At 45.1% G+C, this 22780-nt stretch overlaps 1 protein-coding gene across 8 annotated transcripts in view; it reads right to left on the reverse strand.

Moving 5' to 3' along the window:
* The window catches only part of JADE1 (jade family PHD finger 1), a 54886-nt gene that overhangs the window by 29273 nt on the left and 2833 nt on the right, over positions 1-22780 (reverse strand). For all 8 annotated transcript variants that reach the window (XM_019662929.1, XM_019663173.1, XM_019663088.1 and 5 more), the window contains exon 2: positions 9042-9119. In XM_019662929.1, the coding sequence (XP_019518474.1) occupies positions 9042-9093 (52 nt within the window). In that variant the 5' untranslated portion in view covers positions 9094-9119. The remainder of the gene's footprint in view (positions 1-9041; positions 9120-22780) is intronic.

Raw genomic sequence — 22780 nt, forward strand, 5'->3', positions numbered from 1 at the left:
CCACCACCCGCCCATGGGGATGGTCAGTCCTGCATTCCACAACGACCTCCCTCTCCCTCCCCACATCCATGTTGACCTTCAGATGAGACAAGGGCCCAAGAGCTCCTGGGAGCTGTCAACTCCACAAAAACTGGGCTCAACATCTTACCCAAAACTGTTCCTCCTCCTCTATTCCTACTTTGATGAGTATCACCACCATCTCTACTTGACGTCAGAAATCTAAGCATCATCCTAGACTCTCCTCACTCAGGACACATCCAATCAATGGACGGGCCATATCAGTTCACGCCCAACCCCTCGGACCCCAGCCCTTCCCCACGCCCATGCAGCCAGAAATCTAAGCCGGTCCTGCAGGCAGCATGGGTCTAACTCCCTAACACCCCTCACCTCCACCCTCAACACATACTGTGCTCCCACCCCCCAAAAAAGCCAAAAGTTGAGGGACCTGTCATTCTATCAGTAAAATCACTTGTCACTCAAACAGGAAGCTCTTATCTCTACAGATTCCAGGGATAAGGGACACAGAATCAAAGTGCCCTGAAGACCTTGAGGACATTAAGAAATACAATCTGCAGGTAAGCCTAGCATCAGATCTGCAATGACCGAGACTAAAGGGGATCACCAGGCTTCCCTGTGGCAGAGGAAAGCCGGCAACACCCGCGGTCACCAGTTCTGAGGCCTGTTACTGGGGTCAGCTAGCTGACTGCGGATAGGAGAGCAGAATAAGAGTTCCTAGGTGGCCCCATGTAGTGCTCGGTAAATATTTTAGAAAAGTCTTCTTTAAAACATAATAAGCATGTCTCTTTATAGACGCCAAACGAACAAGAATGTTTCCCTCCCACATTGAAAGGAAGATTCTGCGCACACTGAGGAGAGTCCAACTTACAGAGGTTCTCAATCTGGCCATCACGGGAGAAAGAGCCAAGTTAGGGGCCTGGAGAGAAGGGCCCCGGGTCCCTCCTGTCTTTAGACAGGGCACCCTCCGGCCCGCCATCAGGCTGAGAGGAGAGACGGGAAGAGCTCAGCAATTCGAGCTTAGTGCCCAGGGGCCCAGGAGGGGAAAGGTACAGGGCAGAAAGGCATGGTTGGTCCTTTCTTCTGAAACACTGTGGGAAGGGTAATAAACGGTAAGGAGCAAACCTACAAACTTCGAAAGAATCGTTCAATCGCTATTCTTTAAAATCTAACAAAGGGCAGAGGGAGGTGAGTCCTTACAGGCAGGTACTTTCAGAGCTAAAGCAGAAACCATACATTTGTTCATTCTTGGTTTTGGGGGCCTTCTTGCCTTTTCTTGGGGATCTGTCAGCTTCCCTCTAGGGTAGTTCCCAAGGTTCCCAGGAAGCTTGCAGCTTTGCTGGTATGGGAAACAACCCAAGGCGGGACAATCACTTAGAAACTTGTACTAGGACTGTTTTTGGATTGTTGAAAAGTGGGTGTCTGCACCGCATCAGCTTTTAAAAACAGCGATCCAAAGATGCTACGAACTTGGTCTCTGATAGTATTACCCAAGAGGATTACTGGTCCACTCAGAAACAGTCTGTTCCTCTTCCTTGTGATTTAATGCAAAAGGAGGAAGAGACGTAAAAATTAATCCTATTAAAGTCACTTGCAGAAAGGGAGACTGGGGAAAAAGCTAAGTTGAAATTATCACTGACATAAGAAATGTTCTTAGCTTAATTATAAAAGCCAAAAACCAGAAACAACCCAAACATGAGCCAACAGACTGAATAAACAAACTGTGGCACATCCACACAGCGAGTACTGCCCTACCCAGCAACAAGACAGAAGGAGCCATCAGCACGCGACGTGCAATGTGGACGAATGCTGGAATAATTCCGTGGACTGAGGAAGCCAGACAAAAAGAGTACATATTGTACTATTCCACTTACATAAAACCCTGGAAAGTATAAACTAATCTACAGTGACAGAAAAAAGATCAGCTGTGGACTAGGGAATGGTGGGAGGGAAGTTATCTCGAGTTTTCTGATTTCATAGGTGGAAACACGACAAACCGTATAAGCTTTACAGTATACGCTTTAAATGTGTGCATAAAATAATTGATGATTTTCTATTACCACTAACAATAAAGAAAAACGCTCCGTTTTACTTGACACAGGTGGTTTGTACAAAACCTGGACTTTGCTGCTGAACCAGGTGAGAACGTGGGGCGGAAACTGGAGGACCCTTCCACGGCCAGCAGCAGGCGTCTGTTGCTGGTGCCCCTTCTTTCTCATTTACTTGCTCACATCAAAAAGCATGTCAAGAGCCGTTAGTCCCAGACACAGATGACTATTGGCAACATACAGTGTTGTGCACACAGTGGAGTCTCAATAAAACTTTTTTTGAAAAGTAGACAAAAATATAGTGCGTTTGTTCGGGACAGACAGTCAGTCAACGAAAACCATCATTGTACGTCAAGAACTGAAGGAGGCAGGTACCAAGGACGCACTCCTGCTTGACCTACCAGAAGACAGGACGCTGAGCTCACGGAAAAGAAAGCAACAGCACGTGTACAGACAGACAGGAGGGGCCTCCTGTTAGAGCGCACCCCCAGCTCAGAAACAGTCCCAGAAGTCCACAAAGGCAAGTGTCCTCCCCACAGCCATTACCTCCGGGCGCTTCCCAGACGGTCAAGGAGCTCCCAGAATATTATCCCAACAAAAATAATCTGCAGTCCTTTTTAATAAAATTAAAAACCAACAAAAAAGCTATGCTATAGAACACTTTCTTCGAAGTATGCTGGGTGGGGGGAAAAAACAGCAACTGGTGAGCTCTTACAATATGCTGAGATTACGCTGGGTTGGTGCTGCATTTTGTTTTTAGAATGCTAACATGTAATGACAAACTAAATTAAGAATGTGACAAGTAAAATTTTGTTTTATTTTCTTTTTGTGTCCAGGAGAGGAGTTGGGAACTCTCATTTGGTAATAATGTCTATAATTATTTTATTGCTCACACACAAGATATTATTAGCTAAAATTAAGTTCACCCTAGTGACAAATTTAGGCAACTTTAAAAATTCTCGACTTGTATGTTGTTTGAGTAATAACAATACCATATTAAGCACTGAAAAGAATAAATAGAAAAGAATGTCGTGTTTTGCTTTAATATCTCCAGCTTCCGATAAGAGGTATAAAGGGCTCGCAGACAGCAGCCCTGTGAACACGGGCCCTGCGTGTGCGCGGCATTCCAAACCCTGGTTTCCGGGTCCATGATGCAGGTATCTCGAACACGCTCCTTTGAAACATTAAAAATAGCCATGGTCTTGCCCTACATCTAAAATAAGGAAAAACCTCAAGAGTAAACCTAATACCTATTGCACATAACTCCCACATTTAATTCGAGTGTCTTAAGCTCCCAGATTGCACAGCACACGAAAGGTTCAGAAATTAGACAGCCTGGAACTCGAGTTCACACCACCACAAAAAGCAAACAACGAAAGAACCTCACCACTGACCAAGTGGCACATCTCCTGTGTCTCAGGCCACGTTTTTACACAATAAAAAATAATATGCAGGTGTCTCCCATCGTGTTAAACCAGCTTAACAAAGTAAGACGCTTAGGACCAGGAAGCACAGTCCATCCAGCAGGCCAGCCGGTGTCACGGTGACAGTGCAGGCCTGAGACATGCCCACTAGGGTTACTTCAAGACCAGGCAGGCCCTGCGCAAGTCAAGCAGTGCCGTGGACATTCCCACCCGAAAGTCAGCAAACGTAACGTAGTGAGTGGCTACTTGGCTTTAACTGCATGATGGCAGATGAGCCACAAGCACATTTCTATCGGGGGCTGGACCTACACCTCCCATGGCTATATCCCAGCAGAGCTCAGCTTTGTGCTCCAACTCACTTCCACCTTCAAAACTACAAAAGCACAACACGCGCATTCAAAGAACTGGCCTAGCAAGGATTCGACTTAAATACACCGGGACCTCCCACCAGCTGACACACAAATATGTCTGTCACACAGCACTCCTGCTGAGGTCCAAGTCCAAGGGCCACACACAGCGAGGCCTTGTTGTTGCTCCTCAAGCCGAAGGTGGTACTCTGCTCACCAGTGTCAAAGCCAAGGCACAGGTCGGGTTTGACACGGGGCCGAGCCGCCAGGGCACCTTGAGGAGACATGGGTACCGTACGCAAGCTGCAGTACGGGGGCCCAAATCCCCACATTTCAAGGATTCCTACGCAACTCCTTGGTGTGTCACCAGATGCAACAAGGAGCCAATTAGAGGCACAAACAGGAACAGAACTGAGGCAGAATTCACTCTTAAGCAAAAGAGAAACCACCAAAGACTTGCATGGAGGTAGCTAAGCATAGCCAGCCAAACATAAGAAAATGAAGACAAGTTATTAAAAGAAAAAGAAGGGAATCCACTACATGCAGTGAGACGCGAAGGGGGTGTAGGCAGAAAGTGTGTGTCAGCCACTAAAAATATCAGTCTCTCTTCATTATTATTCTGTAAGCTGGGGAGAGCCCGAGAAAACAAAAGTGCCCACATAGCTTCGTGGGTGCCACCCATTGACCTGCATTATCGGGGGCCAAATTAGTAGGTTTGAGTTTGACTCAGCTCTTTCCTGCCCATTCGCTATGACAGGAGGTGGAGCCAAGCTCGGCTGGAGAACTGGGGGAGACAGAAGTGTGTCAGGGCCGGGATAGGTGTGAACACCCGGGGAGCAGGGGCCCCCCGCCAGGTGCCTGGCTCCAGACCCTCAGAGCCACACCCTCCAGTTTCGCCTGGAAGGGGGTCCACACAGCCCTGAAAGTAAGACATTTGGCAGGAAAAGGGGGCCCTGCTTCACAACTCTAGGAAAACCGGAAGTAGCAGGGCACTTTTCTGTCTCTGAGGAAAGTACAGGAGCCGATTTCCCTCTGGGTCTTTAAGAGTCGCCACATTTCAAAACCACCAAAAAACCAAACACCATTTACACACGGTCCCTTATCCTGGCTAAAGCTCCCATGTTTTGAAAAAAATTGCCAAATGACCAGTATTCATTACGTACTATTTAATGCTTGTCTTACTTCTACAGAAAAAAACATACAAGAATGCTAATCAGAGCTGTTAATTGGTCTGAGATAACCTATGATATATAATTCCTGCCAAAAGCAAGGACATGATGTTTTTTAATAAGCCTCTGGAGCACTATTCAAGATAAAATTTAATCTCCTTTAGGTTTTGCAAATACTGAAAATAGCTGGTGGACCCCATTCCCACATGTGCGGAAACCCCTAGGGACAGAGTCCTGGGCAGGGAGGCAGGAAGTGAAGGGCTTGCTTCTCTGGCCACCCCCAGGCATCGGGCACAATGTGTCGCTTCAGAGATGGGCCGGGCCACCAAGTCCCAGGAGCCCAGCAATGACAGACGCGGCCTGCAAACACCCAGCGCTACTCCATCCAACTGCAGGGCTGGCCCTCCGGGACACCTGGACAAGGCGTCAACAGCTACGCCTGCCACTGGATGAGGGCTTGCACTGGCACGGAAAATGCTCATCCGCCCCCAACTGTAAAGACCACACCAGTGCACCCTGGACCAGGCCAGGAAACAAAGCAAAGGGCTCAGCCCTGCAGGCCGGCCGGGCCCAGGCATGGCTTCGGCAGTGGCCCCACGGTGACGTCGCAGCTGCCTCTCCTCCACTTGGACATGCTCTGCATGGAGCCAGAAGCAGCTGCCAAAATCCTGTCAGGGTTGCAGGCTGGAGGCGCTGGGGAGCAGCCGCTGGTGCCTAGACCCGGCTGAGGACCGGCTCAGCTCTTGGGGGCCTGACTTCAGGGCAGAAGGTGCCCCACTCACCCCATGGGCCTGCGATGCAAACAGGCCGGCTGGTAGCAGAGGCCTACGAGGGGAAGCAGCTGCCCTCAGCGAAGGTGGAAAGGCGTGGATATGTGTGCATTGTATAAGGCTTGGCATTCCAAGGCTCTTACCACTGTCATCATCCACCATAATTACTCAATCATTAGGCCTGGATGAACAGCACGGCCATAAGTATCACACGTGCTTTACACTGAACCAGCTGCGTGACAGACAATGGCCTGCCCACCGTCTACTGCCAACTGTCACCGCGGCGTCTACCAGCACCATCGGATATCTGGGTCTAGCCTGGGCTAGGAGAGAACCCAGCTTTGTGGTCTCTTTGCGGTCCCTTTGGGTTAACCCCTCAGTACCCTATAAATATTTACCTTACTTCTCCGCCCCCCACATGGACATGAGTGCATTAGGAGGAAGAAAATGGCCGTCACCAATAAGGTGCTAGACATGCTTCTGATGGAACTTCGGGTGCTCTTTTCTTCCTTTCTAACCAGAGTTTGGGCGGGGGAAGGGGGGGGGATGCGTGTTTAGATGAAGCATTTGCTCTTCTAGGGCCACTATGGACTCAACTGTATCCCCCAAAATTCATGTTGAAGCCAGATCCCAGTGCCTCCAGATGTGACTTATTTGGAGATAGAGCCTTTAAAGAGGTGATTAAGTTCAATAAGGTCATTTGGGTGGACCCTAATCCAATTTCACTGATGTCCTTATAGAAGAGAATCAGGGCAGCACATGCACAGAAGAAATGCCATGTGAGGACATGGCAAGAAGGTGGCCATCTGCAAGCCAAGGAGAAGGGCTTCAAAAAAAAAAAAGGAAACCTGCCTACACCTGGATCTTGAACTTCCTTCCAGGCCCCAGAGCTGTGAGAAAAATAAGTATCTTGTTTAAACCACCAGTCTGCGGTGTGTGTTGGGGCGGCCTGAGCTGACTAATACAGGAGCCTGTGGGGCTTTTAGGAGCCTCTGGGCAGCTGAGGAGGGCAAGACTGGGCCCCGGGCCAGAAATGCACTATCCAGTATGGTCGTCACTAACCACATGTGGCTTTTTAAATTTAAATTTTAATTAATGAAAATTAAATAAAATTTAAAAATTCAGTTCCTCAATTACACTCAATTAGAACATTTCCACCCTGTTGGGCAGCTCTAGTCCAGAAAGGGGAAGGCCCTAAGTTTGAGAACAGAACCTTTTCTCACCTAGCCCCCCAGGAGGAACTGAAGCAGTGATCGGAACAGTGAGCATGACCTATAGCTAGACGCCAAAACAACACTCGCACAGGACTCAGCCTCCTACTGGGCACTATTAGTAGGCAGAGGCAATTCACAAAACTTTCTTCTCATTAATTCTGAGCTTGAAGAGCAAGATGTTTTTTTTAATTGCTGCATGACAAAATCGTGTACTTAAGCAAGCAGCAGACATTTGTTGGGTACTTATAACTCCTGAGGACACTCCGATAGGCACCACAGGGGGCAGAAAAGAATTACTTAAGCACGCTTTTGACTTAAGGAGTAAAAAACCTAAGCAAATATTAGAGAAAACAGGTAGCAAGGGCCGTGAAATGACAGGTGCCAAGAAGTTCAGGAGGCATCCTGAAGGCTCTGACGGTTTTAACCCCTGCACGTGGGCACAAGACCCTCACTGACTCTCCCTGAAATAAAAGACCCTCCTCTCTGGAGCCTGAACTCCCGCCTCCCCTCCCACTGCCAGTTCACTCCTCCCTGTGCCAAACAGCCACCCCACTGTCTGCCCTCAAATTCCCTCAGCTCCTCCATCCCAGCCTCTTCCCCACCTGGTCACAGCTACCTTCACCCGTACCCCTAACACCCGACACCCCTCCCACAGCCACCGATTCTACTTCCCACTGCTCCATGCCTGAACCCAAAGCTGCAACCAAAACACCGTGTATGAGTTCTGATTTCATCTATCAGTGTGGGCACCCGCGACAGCAAAGCCCTGCTTCTTAATTTACAGCTTTTAATCTGCTGAAAACCTGGAGACCAGGAAGCTAACACACCCTGCTCGCCTAAACACTCTTTCATCCCTTGGGGCCTGCACAACTTCCATCTCCTCCCTGGACTCGCTCCCCTGGCCCTCCACTCCTGTGAATCTGTGCCTACATATGGCGGGGGGGTAAAAAAATATGTACACAAGTGGACATTTTAGTCAACGTTGCTCAAGCAGTAGTTCGCCGCAATCAGAAGTGTCTGGACACTGATGGTAACCACTTTGAGCACCTCTTGTAATTGCAGAAGTCAAACGTGACTTGTATTCATCTTTTGATCTTCTGTTATTGGTATATATTGAGTATTACAATTTTAATACAGTTTTTTCCTTTCTTAAAATGTGTATACATTTTTTTGGCACCATGTGTACATCTGTCGGCACAGGGCAAAGCCATCTCCATCACTGCTGAGGCTGTCTATCAGAGCTGGAGCTTACACAGATCTAAGACAGAGTTCCTTGAAAGCAGGCCTGATACCTTTGCCATCACATAGTAGAAAAAGCCTTCTTTCAAGGTTTCCCGAGTTTAACCTGTAATGTAAAACACCAGCTAATGGGCTGGAGCTCAGGCACCATGCTAGGCACAAAATGTCCTTGTTATCTGAGGGGAGCTCTCCGAGTAGGCTGTTAGCTTCTCAACACACAGATGCGGTGTGACATTGATTTGGACTGCCTGGAAGCCAGCTAACTTCTGGTTCTCAGCTGCACTGTGAAACAGGAGGACGCCAGAGAGCAGAGGTGCAGGCGGTGGTCGTATTAAATCCAGTCACGGTAAAATCCAGTGAAGAGCGTGCGCTGGCTGGCCACTTGCTAAAACCCTGCACCGGATGTTTTCACCGCACATTGGGCAGCCCTCAAACCCCTCTGCCTTGTGTTTAACTAAGTTAATCATTAACCGGCTTCGATTAAGTCCCTTTTCATAAAGAGCAACTGTGAAGTGCTGTAATAATGTTTAGGAAAAACAGACGCCAGTGCCTCCTGGAGCCTCCTGGAGCCGGGTTATTCATTCCTGGATAACAAACAAGAAGCCTGAGGAATGCCTACCCGCAGCCAGCCTTGCCCCGAGAGGTCTGGTTACAGACCCGCAGTATCGCATGCGGATGTGTTTCTCCAACCTGCCATTCTCCCACCTGCCTGACATGCGAAGAGCCTCGGCTGCTGAAAGGCTTATGTTCAACCATCATGTTCCTGCACGGACCCAAACCCCGGCCGGCTCCAAGGACAAGAAAGCAGGACTTACTGCCGTTGTCGTCAGAGTCCTCACTGCTGCTGGGAAGGCGACCTCGTTTCATGATCTCCCCGGGAAACAGCAGGCAGCCTGCAAAGCAATGAGACAGCACTTAACCTGGGATGATAATACACTATCATCAAGTTGTGCTTCAGATGGCAGCCCAGGATTTACAGCATACAAAAGCAAACAATCGGTTTCAAGTAGCACTGGAACGGTAAACACTGAAAAGCCCAAAGATACATAATTAGGTGCAATCATTAACAGAACAGGTTCAAAAACAAGGGGGAGGGGCAGAGCAGTCGCGTATCAGTAGGTCTCCCAGAGGCTCCAGGTCCTCTCATGCCTGTGACAGTATCAGGACAACTACTCCAGGAGTCTCTTGGGCTGACAGGCAGCCAGCAGGGCAGGCAAAGCCCGGGGGCAAACGGGGCTTCCTGACCGACAGGCTCCTGTTCTGTGCTGGGCAGGGGCATGGAGGTGCGGACATTTACACTGCACCAGATGCGATTATGCTTCTCAGGCAAATCTTACTGAAATAGCCCTAAAAGCCGAATAACCCAGATTCTAGGAACACAACAAACGGGGTAACAGGATTGCAAAGGCCTCCTGGAGCCATCTCCAACCCCTCAGCAATTTAAGGGTAGAACAGGAAGGGGCCACAGGGACCATGTAATTCTGAGGCGGACCCCCCCTTCTTTACTCATTAGGAAACTGAAGCCAAAAAAGGTTTTCAGCGCGACTTGCCCAAGGTCACGCTGAGGGCAGGGAGCTTCTCATCCAAACCCAGTTTCCCCACACCTCACTCCAGCTCCTTCCAGGAGTCCAGCCTAACCCGGCAGACTTAGAAAGCAGCGTGTAACTAGGGAGCGGGTGGTAACTGGCCTCCAGCAGCCCCACCAGGTAAGAGAAAGGCTGCATTTAGGAAAAAGTGCAGTGAGTGGGGGCTGAATGGCCGGTCACTGAACTCATGAACTCAAGGTTATAGTCACACAGGACAACTCTCTAAACAAATCCAACAAAGCTTTCCGAAACTAGAATTATTGGTCCTTCTGCCGTATGTTTAGGGCCCTGCTCTTCCTGCAGAGCAATGATTCCCAATGAGGGAAAAGGGTTTTTTCCATGCAGCACCTCAGAAAAGTACAACCCAACCTCCCTCCCTGGGAAGCACAGCATTAGAATGTAGTGTGTTTCCGGGGCACCTGGGAATGGTGTGGAGAAAAACGCGGAGAACCACTGTGCTTGAACAAGACAGAAATTAACAACCCCACACTCCACTCTGAAAGGACCTGTAAAAGAGCAGACGAAACAGGCAGAAAACGCATCATACGATGCAGTCTGTTCCCACCTACAAAACAGACCTGTATGATTCATTCGAATATTCAAGCCCCTAATCTATAATTCCAATATTTTATGTTTTCTTTTTGAGACACTCACCCAGTTAAGGTTTGTGGGTGTCTGTCTGCCAATTGATTCTTCAAAAAACATTAAGAGAATTTACAAAGACGGAGCCGGGAGGTGCGCCCTGATCTGGGTCAGGAGCTGTCTCACGGGCTAGGGTTTCATACTGTGGGGCAGGGTCACAGTCCTAACACCCACCCCAGCCCCCTTCTCAGAGCCCCATTCAGCCACAACTCTAACACCCAGCTACCTACAACTCAGCCTGGAGTAAGCTCACTCCAGTCAAAAACTTCCATGGCCCAAACACCTGTGGCCCAGACGTCCCCACTTGAAATGATTGTCTCCCTTTTCCTGTCAGCATGTACGTCAGCTGCTCACGGGGAAAGTCCCCCCAGCCTTCTAGAGGAGGCACCCCTGCTCCCCTCTGGACCCATCAGGAGGCAGTGCAAGGAGAAAAGGAAGCAAAAGAGTCCTCATGCCAACAGCTGCAGCTCCCAAAGCCCATGTTACAAGAGGGTTAAAAAAAATAAAAAAGAAGAGCATAGGAAGTGCTACCTAAAGAGGAATCCCTTAAAAGTAACAGTGTGATGCCAGACACCACATGAAGAATGCAGTTCCCACCTTCTGAGCGGGTGTGGGGACTATGGGAGAAGTGTGAGTCTGAAAAAGCCCATAAAACACTCCCCAGCTACAACAAGGAAACAAATGCTGGTTACGCCTTCATTGATCTGGACAATTTAAATTTACCTAAACAGAAGGAAGGGCTTTGGAAAGGAATCTTTTTGATTATTCCTCCTAGCTCTCAAACACAACTCCCAGAGAAAGCACTTTCTTCAACAGTCAGTCACTATATGAAAAATGACAGGCACTGACCAACGTGGAATGATGTTCCCAAACACACATAAATACTCAAGCAAAATTATGCAAGTAACTGAGAGTAAAACTAGTATTTTACTTCCAATGAATTCCATTTTCATGCACCCTGAGACCCTGAGGGAGGCTGAGAACAGAACGCTGCACTGTCCTTCCCTTCTCTGGGAGCCCGGCCGGGTAGCTCTGTGGCTCCCAGGTACTGCAGCCTGCACATCAGGCTGCTCTACCTCACCTGGGGTTACTCATGTATCATAAAATCAAAGTCCTTGTTATTGTCTTTAGGAAACATACCGCAGGGGTTGGATGCTGCAAGCATCTATGCAGTAAAGGCCACGTCACAGCACAAGGCCCGCCTCTGCACTACCCTGGGTGGCTCTTCAGGGTGAGGGCGACCGTGATGTGGGTGTAGGAGTAATCATCAACTAAAAGGCTCCTCGAAACACTCCAGAGACAGCAGCAAGAAGATGCATCCCTCAAACATCTGAATGCCTAAATCTACTGGGTTGTTGGAAAAGTCATGACGCATTTTTGCCACGAAAAACATAGAAAAAAAATATGTCATGACTTTTCCGACAACCCAGTAACAGGTGGTGCTGGAGGCCTTCCCTGATCTCAGGGAGCTGCTGGTGTGGCTGAGGAGACACACAGGTCCACAGGGACTCGGGAGGGTTAGTGCCTGACAGAGGTCAACACAAGGCTCAATGGGGACAGCGGTGGGTGCAGCCAGGGACGGATTCTGAGCAGAGTCCAGACCAGAAGAGGAAGCAAGGCATTCTGGGAGAAGCACGGTAATAGTTAACACGTATGTCCTTATTTATAAGCTACGAGGGTACTGCTCCGAGAGCCTTTTCACTCAGAATCTTACCGTTTGCTCATTCCTGTACTAGTGCACGTCCCTTTTTACCTTACATCAATTGCCGAGGCTGTCGGTCACGCATGACCCTTTCATGTCTCCTCACTGCCCCCGCAGGTTTGCCTCAACCACCGATGCCTACATTGTTTTCAGCACCACCCTTCCGTTCTCCGCGCCTACAATTTCTTTCCCCTTCCAAATCGTGACAACAAGTTGCCTCCATACGAGGTGACCTCATCAATATTCCCTAAGTGACCCCCTCTCTGTTCCGCACTGCAAACAGGTCCAGCCCGAACACAGGTTTTCTGCCACTGGGGTCTTCAGCTCTGCCCAAGCCTCTCTCCTAACCAGCCCCATGACCAGCGTGCCTCGGCTGGGCCAGCCCTCTGCTCTTGCGTAACACCCCCTTTCCATGTTCTCAGCCTCTGCTAACGCTGTTCCTTGCCCTTTTCTCCTCACCTACCCACTGCAGCCAGGGATGTGCAGTTGTGTGGCAGCTCGGAGAACCCCGCACCTATCTCCTCAGGAAGCATGGGCAGCTCCCCACCCACTGCCCAATCCCCCTGTTTAGATCACAGGAAGAGCGCTCTCCTTCAACCTCTTCTGTCACATGGGCTAAAAAAATGCAGTGGATTAGCTAACATAGCAATTCAATTAAAACTGCATGGAGTTAAGATGACAGAGATCATCTTGTGGTGAACAAGACATGTAATGGCCCACAGGGAGACGCAGTAAGCAAGTCACTAGATTAAGTGGCTTCAGTGTGATCACTGCTATGGGTTCACAGCAGTACTGTTCACGCACGATGGTGGGACGTGGGGTATGTACATGAGACAGCACAGTACCTCAAAACCATGAAATGTATATATGGAAACTGGGGGGCAAAAATCAGCATGCACTCAGAGTAGTCATTAGCTGAAGGAACCCATCCCCAAGGTGGCTCAGGAATTTATTTGCAAGTGATCAAGTTCAGTGACCTGGGTGTGGTCCCAGGGAGGCATGACTGGTATGTGCTTATAACTAAGAAAGAATGAGAAATGACATCAGGGACAAGGAGATAAGGGCTTGTCCAAAAGAATATGATGATTAAGAATTTGAGGATGTTTATGCAATGCTATTCCTGGGAACTGAGAGACCCATGTGAGGAAAACAAAACTGTCCAGTTACTAGAATTACTCTCTGTGGTGGAACAGGGACCATTTATCAGGCCATAAACTCTACAGCTGTGATAAGAATTACACCCTAGTGATTTTAGTTATCTTACGGCTCATATGCAGAAAGACTGGTTTCTTCCTCAAAACATCAATTTCAACCACTGTTTTCATTCTTACGTATTTCACTCTCAAGAAGTTCTAGAAGATACTCCATTAAAGACCTCCACATACTTGCTATGTACCAACTAACTCAGTGCTACGTGTTAAAATAACCTTTGGATGGCAACTGAATTCCCATGCATAAACTAGACCCTAGGCTCACTTGGCTTTATAGAATTTGAGAGGCTTTCACTTTAATATCTAATCGACCTTTAACTGGAAGAACTTCCATTACATTATTTTTAAATTTATTGGTGTCCTTCCATTCTCTGTGAAAGTTAATAAACTAATACTTACATGTACTATATTTTAAAATGTATTCAGAAAACGTATAATATAAAAAGGTGGATGTTAAAGAATGTATTTTCAGACACCAAGGGGGTCTTATGTAAAAAGTAGTATCTTGTAATGAACTACTCCTTTTTGTTTGCTAAGTTCACACAATTTGAGTATTGTTTTAAAACACCATGATTCCTAAGTTATTGATCATATATCCCTTCATGAAAAAAGGCTGACATTTTCTTAGTAGGTCACCTTCTTGATCCCTGTGGAGTACAGGGTATGCAATGTAGCACCTAGATATAATGACCTGTACTTCACAGTAACTTCCTGTCCCTAAGTGAATGGGAGGAAAACTCAGCTGGTTTCATACCTCAGTTTTTAAGGCAAATATTAATTGTCTAGGTAGAAAGTTTTCAAATTGTCAACCTTATTTAATTCATATGCTCACAGAAAGTCTAAAATTACTAATGTGACTATAATTCAAATCCAGGTTTCTTACTTTAACCAAAGGGTTTTTAGCCTGGTCAAAAAAACAAGTCATAGATTTGATTTCACTGAACAAACTGCTTTAGGTCCTTAATGTTCAAGTCTTAACCTTATCTAAATATATCAACTTCCCCCCAAAAATGGAATTTTAAAAAATGTGTCCTTTATAATGTCATACCTCAAAACTTGTTTAAAGAAAATTACTGCCTAAGCTACTATAAGTAAGTCTTTGCAAAGGCATCACATTTGAAAATATTCACCTGAAAAGAACTTATATTAGCAATAAAGAACCACCTCTCTCCCAAAAAAGATTGTAAGAACTGACCAAATAACTAAAATATGCATTCCTATGAATATCACTAATAAAGCCTAAGTGCTATATATCACACTAGTTCACTGTAAATTCTTTATAAATTACTTTTAAACTCAGACTTCAAAAGTCAATAAAAGCATTTTTCAAGATTTTAAGGAATTTATAAATTTGAGTGGAAATGAATCACAAGCAGCAACCATTTGCCAATTTATAAATAATCCAATCCGTGCTTGTGAGCCCTAAAACATAATCTATTAAACTCCTCCCAGCTTTCTGCATGTAATTGCTGACTCAATTAGAGTCAGAAACGGAAAAGCAGCTACAACAAAACATTCCAATCATTCATATTCGGAATGTTGTTTTTTTAAACTTCCCTTGACAAGGGAGTCAATGAATTCACACCCAAACAATACCGGCAGCCAGTCACCACGGGCTCCAATGTTGAGCTCCTATCCCTATTTCCATCTACTCAGAATTCCTTTCTGTCAGATCTATATGCTCGGGTATGGAAAGGTGCCAAAGACATATTAGGAAAAAAAAACACAGGCAAACTGCAGGAAAGAAAAACAAAACAACCCTGCAATATAGGCCCACTTATATATAAAAGGGACGAGGGAAGAGGCTGCACAACGAATGCTTGCACAGTCACAAAAAATTTCTGGAAGAACATAATGGCTAATAGTGTTTCTCTCTCAGAAATGTGCCCAGAGCCCAGACAGAATGGATTGGGAACTTTTACTTCTCTTTTTTACACCTTTTATAAAATTTTCATTTTTTACCACGATCCTGTACTACACTTATAATAGTACAGATTTACAATCCAAAATCTTTCTTCCTTGCTCCTCACCACATATGGAAGACCCTGGACAACTTCTTGGCCCCATGCCAAGCACCAGCCTAAAATGAGCAGCCGTCAATAAACTATATTCCACCTCCTTCCTGAGATGGGCATCAAAGGCCTGTCTTGCTTCAAAAGAATACCTGATGGAATAGTACAGAGGGGAAAAATATTAGAAAAGGTAATAGGACAATGCTGTAAAATGCCATTATCACTCATTCATTATTTTAAAAAGCAAAAGTTTTCAAACATAAGAACAGCCAATGCCAGTAGCAGGTCACTAAAAATATATGCAAGAACAGAAAAACTAACCCAGACAGGAAAACTAGGGTATAAACTCCCTTTAAAGAATAAACACTCAACTTCCTATCCATTTCAAGAGTAGTACTATTTGGGGGGGAAAAACAACAATTAAAAAGCTATGTTCCAGAGATGGCTCCCAAACACGCCATTTCCTCCACCCATATTAGGTCATTTTTTTCCACAAGCACAGACATGACTTCAGAACCCTCCTGAACACACACAGTGCTACCACTCAGTCAGAATTCATGACAGATGAAGCCTATTTGCCCTATTTTCCCTTTCATACTTTTTTTGACCATTTACCAGGGGAAAGTAAGGAAAGGTCAATCTCTTCAGAATATATGAAAATAAAGCTTTTTCTGAAACATTTCGCTGAAATCAGAAGTTTGTGTTCCATTCTGCATTGGAGTCTCCGAACTGAGTTCTAATCTATGTAACACACACACACACACACACACACACACACACACACACACACACACACAGAGTTCACTGAAGAATAACACGTTAGAGGAACCAGATGTTGACAGCGGATGGTTTCTGAATGAACCAAGGTAAGGGTAAGGATGGGAAGGCGTCTACAATCCCTTACTCTACCCTTGGAAGAATAAGTCAATACATGCGAAGTGTCTACAGGGGAATTTTAAAAGATTTTTAAATGCTCAAACCAGATGTTCTTACACAGGATATACAAAGCAGCTTCTGCAGAAACCAGACTCAACCAGCTAATGACAATTACACTGTGCACAGATTGAAATGCAGCTGTTTGAAGAACTTGGCTCCTTGATTATAGCCGGTTGTCAGAAACTATCAGTTACCACTAACAATGTTAAGTTACCAAAAAATTTAAAGTACTGTTAAAAAAACTCCCCATGTGTATATTAGAAGACCTAGATGGCCTACTTCACAAAAACTGCATTTACACATCATCTGAGTTACATATGAAAACAAACATTTCATCGCAATGTACAAGTCTTTTTATTATGATCACAGAAAACAAAACGGTCTTAAACCAAGTAGCAAGGTCTGGAGAGTATTCTCTGGGTTTCAAGTTGAGGAGTCTCACCCCATGGATTGTGTCTACAGGAAATCTTCCCCAAAGAAGACCATAAAGTCTTAACTGCAGTGCTCAAGAACATTTCAGATCATTTAACCTAACTTTCTAAATTTTAAAGACAAGTCCACTGAATTCTGGAGAGGTTAAACAAACAGCATGAGGAGAGACGCACAGACACATCTAGGGCAAAGCCAGCTGCCGAAAGAACCAAAGACCAGTCAGTTCCCAAGGTGGGTGGGCAGCTGGGTGCCCGGACCTTGGGCTTCCCATCCTGGACGCCTGCTGCGCTTTAGAAAGGAGTTACCTCGAAGATTGAGGACATGCACGGTCTGCTATCAGGGAGCAGGCAGCTAAGATGAAATCGGTGACCAACAGTCTGTTAACCTGGAGATGGACACATGGTTTCCTGGTAAGCCGACATGAAGATGGGCGCATGCCATGCTGCCTGGTGGAGCACACAAGTGGGGCCGGAAGAGCTGTGCTAGTGGCCCTCTGACCACCACCATGACAGGGTGAGTCCTCTGAGCAGCACACTAACTTCTGACTGGTGTGACACCTATACCTCCTTGTAGTGAAGGTTTCTCCCTCAGCAGGAAACCCATTTATAAGCAGGTTCCCTTCCACAGGCCTGGCCCCCTTGGAGGGTGTGACTACCTATGTGTACCTTCCTAGGTACACAGGGTCACATGTTACAGACCATATTCCCAAAGGGGATCTTGGAACCAAAGAGTTAAGAGCCACAAGCCCTCAGACTAGCCAATTCCCTCCATATTTATCAAAAGAACTTCTGATTTCAAATGGTTATTTCAGGTTGCTACCAGGAAGGGAAATCAGCCACAGCAGAAACGACCTGGGGACCAGGTAAGGCTGCCTCACTGAAAATCAGAGGTCCACAAGCTGTTTTTGTCTGGCCCGAGTGAAGAATGGTTTTCACATATTTAAGGGCTTTTGGGGGAGGAGGAGGGAGTGTCAAAATAACATTTCATGACACACAGATACTACACAAAATTCAAATTTCACTATCTGTAAATAAAGTTTTATTGGAACAAGCCATGTTCATTCATTTACCTTTGCCCACCGACTGCTTTCATACTTACAATGGCAGAACTGAACAGTTGTAACAGAGACCATCAGGCCCACAATGCCTATAATATTGACTTATTTACTGTTTGTCCCTTTACAAAAAAAGTTTACCAATCCCTGTTATACATCAACAGACTGGCAGGTCGATATTTATAAACCAGCATTATGCATGTTTAATGAAATGTGAATGAATTAACAGGTCCTGGGCAAATGACAACTACCTTAACACTTACAAAGTTAAAGATCAGACACACTCAGTCTTAAGAAGTCCTTAAATAGAACACACTAGAATCAAAAGGGGAAGTGGGGAAAAGGGTGCTCCAAGCAACTTAAATAAAGGCCTGTCTAGAAACCCATGAATTTTTCTCCAAGGAAAAACCCCTGAGGCTCCTACTTGGGGCCAGTGCACACTAAGTTATAAAAACTTCTAAACAAGCTTCTTATCTGATTTTCAAACCAATAACCAACAAGCAGAAAAAAATGACTGTTCTAGACAGGCATTTTAACTACAATTCGTGGTTAACAGTGATATAAAAGGATCAGACAGAAATCATAAAAAGAAGTCACCAGGATTTAAACACCAAACTGGAATCCAGGGTACATTTACAAGTATCCAGCGAGTTTCTGAAATGACATGCCAGTTTCAGGGCCACTTACTTTTTCTTGGTGAGAGGTTCCATAGGTTTAAGCTCCAAAGTGCCCCTGACTTTAAAAAAAGTTACGAGCCGCCAGGACTCTGCCCACACTTCTTAGGTGCGTCATTAATCTCAACACTGAAATAGCTGATGCTCATAAAGCTGACCATGAGTAATCAAGAAAAATCTTAAATCATGTTAGTGTACTTTGGGCTAAACAAAAGCAAAGCATGCAACTCAAACCCCAACAACTCCGTAAGCCAATGCTTGCTCTTTACCCTGGAGTAAGGGGTACAGGAAACAAATGCTCATTTTATTCTTCAGGTTGGACCCTCACCACTGAAATCTTCACTTGAAATAATTGTTTAGAAAGTGTCTTAGAAGCTGTCATGAAGTTTCAAAATAGAATCCCCTGTGCAGACATTAAGTAATCAATATTAAAAATAAATTATTGCCAGTTGTGAGTGCTTTCAAAACAAGATAAAACTGTGGTTTAATTCCTTGAACAAATAAGCCCAACAGAACCTAGTGTTTTAAAAATGAACTTATTTCAACTGTCCGCAGTCACCTTATTATGTCTTGACTCAATCTAAAGAGCCAAAATCAGAAAGTAACCACTAGGCTGGCTGTACAGTAACCAAGTTTGGTCCCTGAACATACGTTAAGCACACATCACATACCACTGCTCTAGAGTTAATAAAGGATTTAAGGGCCAGTTGGTTAGAGCTCAAGATCTGAGCAACAGCGTCACTGGTTCGATTCCCACATGGGATGGTGGGCTGTGCCACCTCCCCCACCCCCCGAAACTAGATTGAAAGTGGTGACTGGACTTGGAGCTGAGCTTGCACCCTCCACAACTAAAACTGAAGGACAACAACTTGACTTGGAGCGGATGGGTCGTGGAAAAACACAATGTTCCCTTCCCCAATTAAATCTTTAAATAAACAAACAAATATAAAAGATTCAAAATAGAAATACACAGCCCCTTTGCCAGTGACTAAGCTTTCCACTCCATCTCTGGCAATCTTTTTGTTGCTTTCAGGTGAGGAAAGACATCCTCAGTAATCATTCAAGGTCTAGGCTAGATAAGGCCACAGTTACACTGCCAAAGTCAGGATCAATACCCTCTTAGACTAGATTTTCTCTCCACTCCACTCTAGCTAAACTTATAAACCCGATGCTAATTTCACTCAAAGGCAAAAAGGCGTTTGTTAGGAATGCAGAGTAACTTACTCCCATCAGAGCCCGCCAGTTGGCAAAACAAAATCTACACCCTCACCATCAGACCAATATTTTTGTATAAGTACACCATGCAAATGACAATAGATTCTCCTTCAATCAAGTCTCAACTTTCTGAAATGTCACATACCAGAAAAATAGACATATTAACTTGTCCAAATTTTAAATAAATTTCACACAAAGTGCTGCAACATCTTGAAAAGGAAGAAAAAAGGCTGAACAGTACAGCTTTCAAGGAAACAACTTACTGTCTCAGGAATTAAAATACTTTCCCAATTAAATTTCCTACCACATATCAGGCTTCTGATACCACGTAAGAAGCTAAAAAACTCCAAGCAAAGCCAGCCCTTATTTAAAAAAAGAATTTTTTTTTTAAATGGCACTGGTGAATACGGTGCCAATGTTGTAACTTACAGGCTTGGAAACGGAGAGGAAGAAAGAAGTTTAGCACTGATATAACTCACCATTTGAACAACAAGCCAAACTTTTTAATACCAATCCAAATTAAAAGCAAGATGTATTGGCTAAATGTCATATTTTCCTCCAGAGGATGTTTCTTTTATTTTCCTTGTGGGAAAACTAAGTTTACAATGCAAATTCTGACAAACCATTTACTGTGATGGTGTAACAGGTTCCCATAATATCAAAGGAGGGAAAAGCTTCACCAATAGGAAGTCAGGAGGCCGAACTGTGAGACTCATCCCCCTCCTCCTCACTCCGGACAAACCCTATAGACAGACGAGATCTGATTAGGATTGGATGACTTGATGCTTGCTGTTCCAACCCAGTACTGAAACAAACAGTGGATACTTCTTTTTCCAACAAGTCTGTGGAGATATTCATCAAGCAAATTTCTTTACAGTATTATTTTTCAAACAGAATCCCCAAATCTAAGACTTCCAAATTACAATAAAATGCTATTTGGGGGTGCGGGGGAGTGAACGGTTAGCTCAGTTGGTTAGAGTGTGGTGTTGATAACACCAAGGTTGCCGGTTCAGTCCCCACATGGGCTGCTGTGAGCTGCGCCCTGCTTAGGCAAGTTAACTATGCCATTGTAGCATCGGGGCAATGTGTAACCAATGATCATGGCTGTTCCCCAATAAGAATTTTTTAAAAAGAAAATGCTATTTTGATTTCCAACGTTTAAAAAATCCAGTCATGATTAACTCCAAAGGTTTGTCTCCCCAATGCTAGAGGTTCTGTCAGAAAGTTACTCTAGATTAAAATCTACTTATGGGAAATAACCAGATGTAACAAATGATCCTGGACTGGACAGTGTTTTAGACAAAGCTGCTGTTGTATTTTGCAGCCAACTGAGGAAATCTGAGTATGTCCCAGTAATAGATGAGATGAAAACTTACCAAGCTAGCTAACAGGAAAAAAACACCCCTTACAGAACTGTATATACAGTATGATCTCATTTTGATTAAAATATGCACATATATGCATAGACAATTATCTGGAAAGTGAAGCAAAGGTGATCTCTGGGTGGTAGGAATGTTATTATATTTGCTTCTCTGCCTTTTCTGAGTTTCAACAATATACATGTAACATCGCTTCTGTAATAACACTTTAAGCCACTAAGGGATCCTTAAAGTTAAAAATCAGTATTTATGAAGTGCCTACTATAGTTGAGACACATGGAGATCTGCTTTTATTCCCATCAAGTATTCAAGTTTTTTTATGTGCCACTCTCCCCACCATTAATCCTTCTCCCCAAGCCTCTGGGCTAACTAAGCAATAGTCATTTCTAAAATAATGGCATTTCCTTAAACCCCAGAGTTTTTTCTGTCTTACTCTCAGGCACACTAATCATTTTTCACTGATTTCCATTTATAGCTACTCTTTCAACCTTCCTAATATAAGACTAAAACACTGGTTTGTAGGTTGAAAAACCTGTCAAGTGATGGAGGAGGAACTAATACTGTGGGTTTTTTTTTTCTTTTAAACAAACATCTAGCTACTTGGTCAAAGTTAAAATCTGTGGCAACGAACCTAACTTTTCTTACTAGAAAGCAGCCTATGTATGATCTTAAGATGGGAATCATGTTCAAGTTCTACTGCATGTCAGGTAACACCCTTTATCTTTGGCTAGTGTAAGGATGAAGGGAGCTATGGGGAAACATAGTAAATAGCTAAAAGCTGTATATGTGGAAATGTAAATGCTAGATCATATAAACATAAGCAAAATACCAAGCAATCTGAAAGTCATCTGATTTCAAAGTGACATTAACTGAAACTGAAATATTTGGGATAAAAGGGCAATAAAAATTCTAGGTTGCAGTTCTTTGCCAGAAGGTCGTCCCCCACAAGAATATCCTAAGTATCTCTCCAACATGTGCTGCCCACTCTGCAACAAATAATTTGTTAAGTATGGTTACATCGGCTTCCTTTTCCACCTCGAGATGATTAATGATTAGCAGTGATTTTTATCAAAATGCAACTTACTGCAAGTAACCCCTAACCATTGGTGAAACACTAGCTAAATCAGCTTTCAGGAAAATAATTTCCTCTGTATCTTAAAACTAGTTCATTAGCTTTGAAAGGTATTAGCCTTGGGCTACGAGAGAGCTAGTGTTTCACAGCGGGTTTTCTAAAAAAGAAAAATAGATCACCTAATAAAAACCTTTGGGAAAGAAGCCCCAAGCCTTCTCATCAATGGAAACCTGATTCTCCCCCAATTTCCTGAAAATGTACTGTTTTGAGTAATTCCACTGCAGCTATCACTTTACAAAAAGAAATGTTAAATTCCCTCTTGGCCGGGGTAAACAGAGGGCGACAGACCCCTGTCCCCGCCGAGGCGAGGTGGGGCGCCCGCCTTCTCCTTACTGTACATTAGAAAGCCAGCCAAAGCTGCTTTCTAAACGGCCTCCGGGTGACGACGCATTCCTAACGGGTTTCGAAGGCACGTTTAAATCGCCCGCTTTTTTGTTTGCTCGCTGCATTCACCCGGCGCCGGGACTGCGGCCGCCCCTGCGCGCCCGGGAGGGGGAGCCCGGGGTGGGAAAGCCCGGGCCCGGGGCGCCGGGGAGGCGGGGTGAGCAGAGCCGGGCGGAGGACCCAGGGATGGGGGGG

The sequence above is a fragment of the Hipposideros armiger genome, unplaced genomic scaffold, assembly GCF_001890085.2.
Source record: "Hipposideros armiger isolate ML-2016 unplaced genomic scaffold, ASM189008v1 scaffold_1, whole genome shotgun sequence".
Taxonomy (NCBI): Eukaryota; Metazoa; Chordata; class Mammalia; order Chiroptera; family Hipposideridae; genus Hipposideros; species Hipposideros armiger.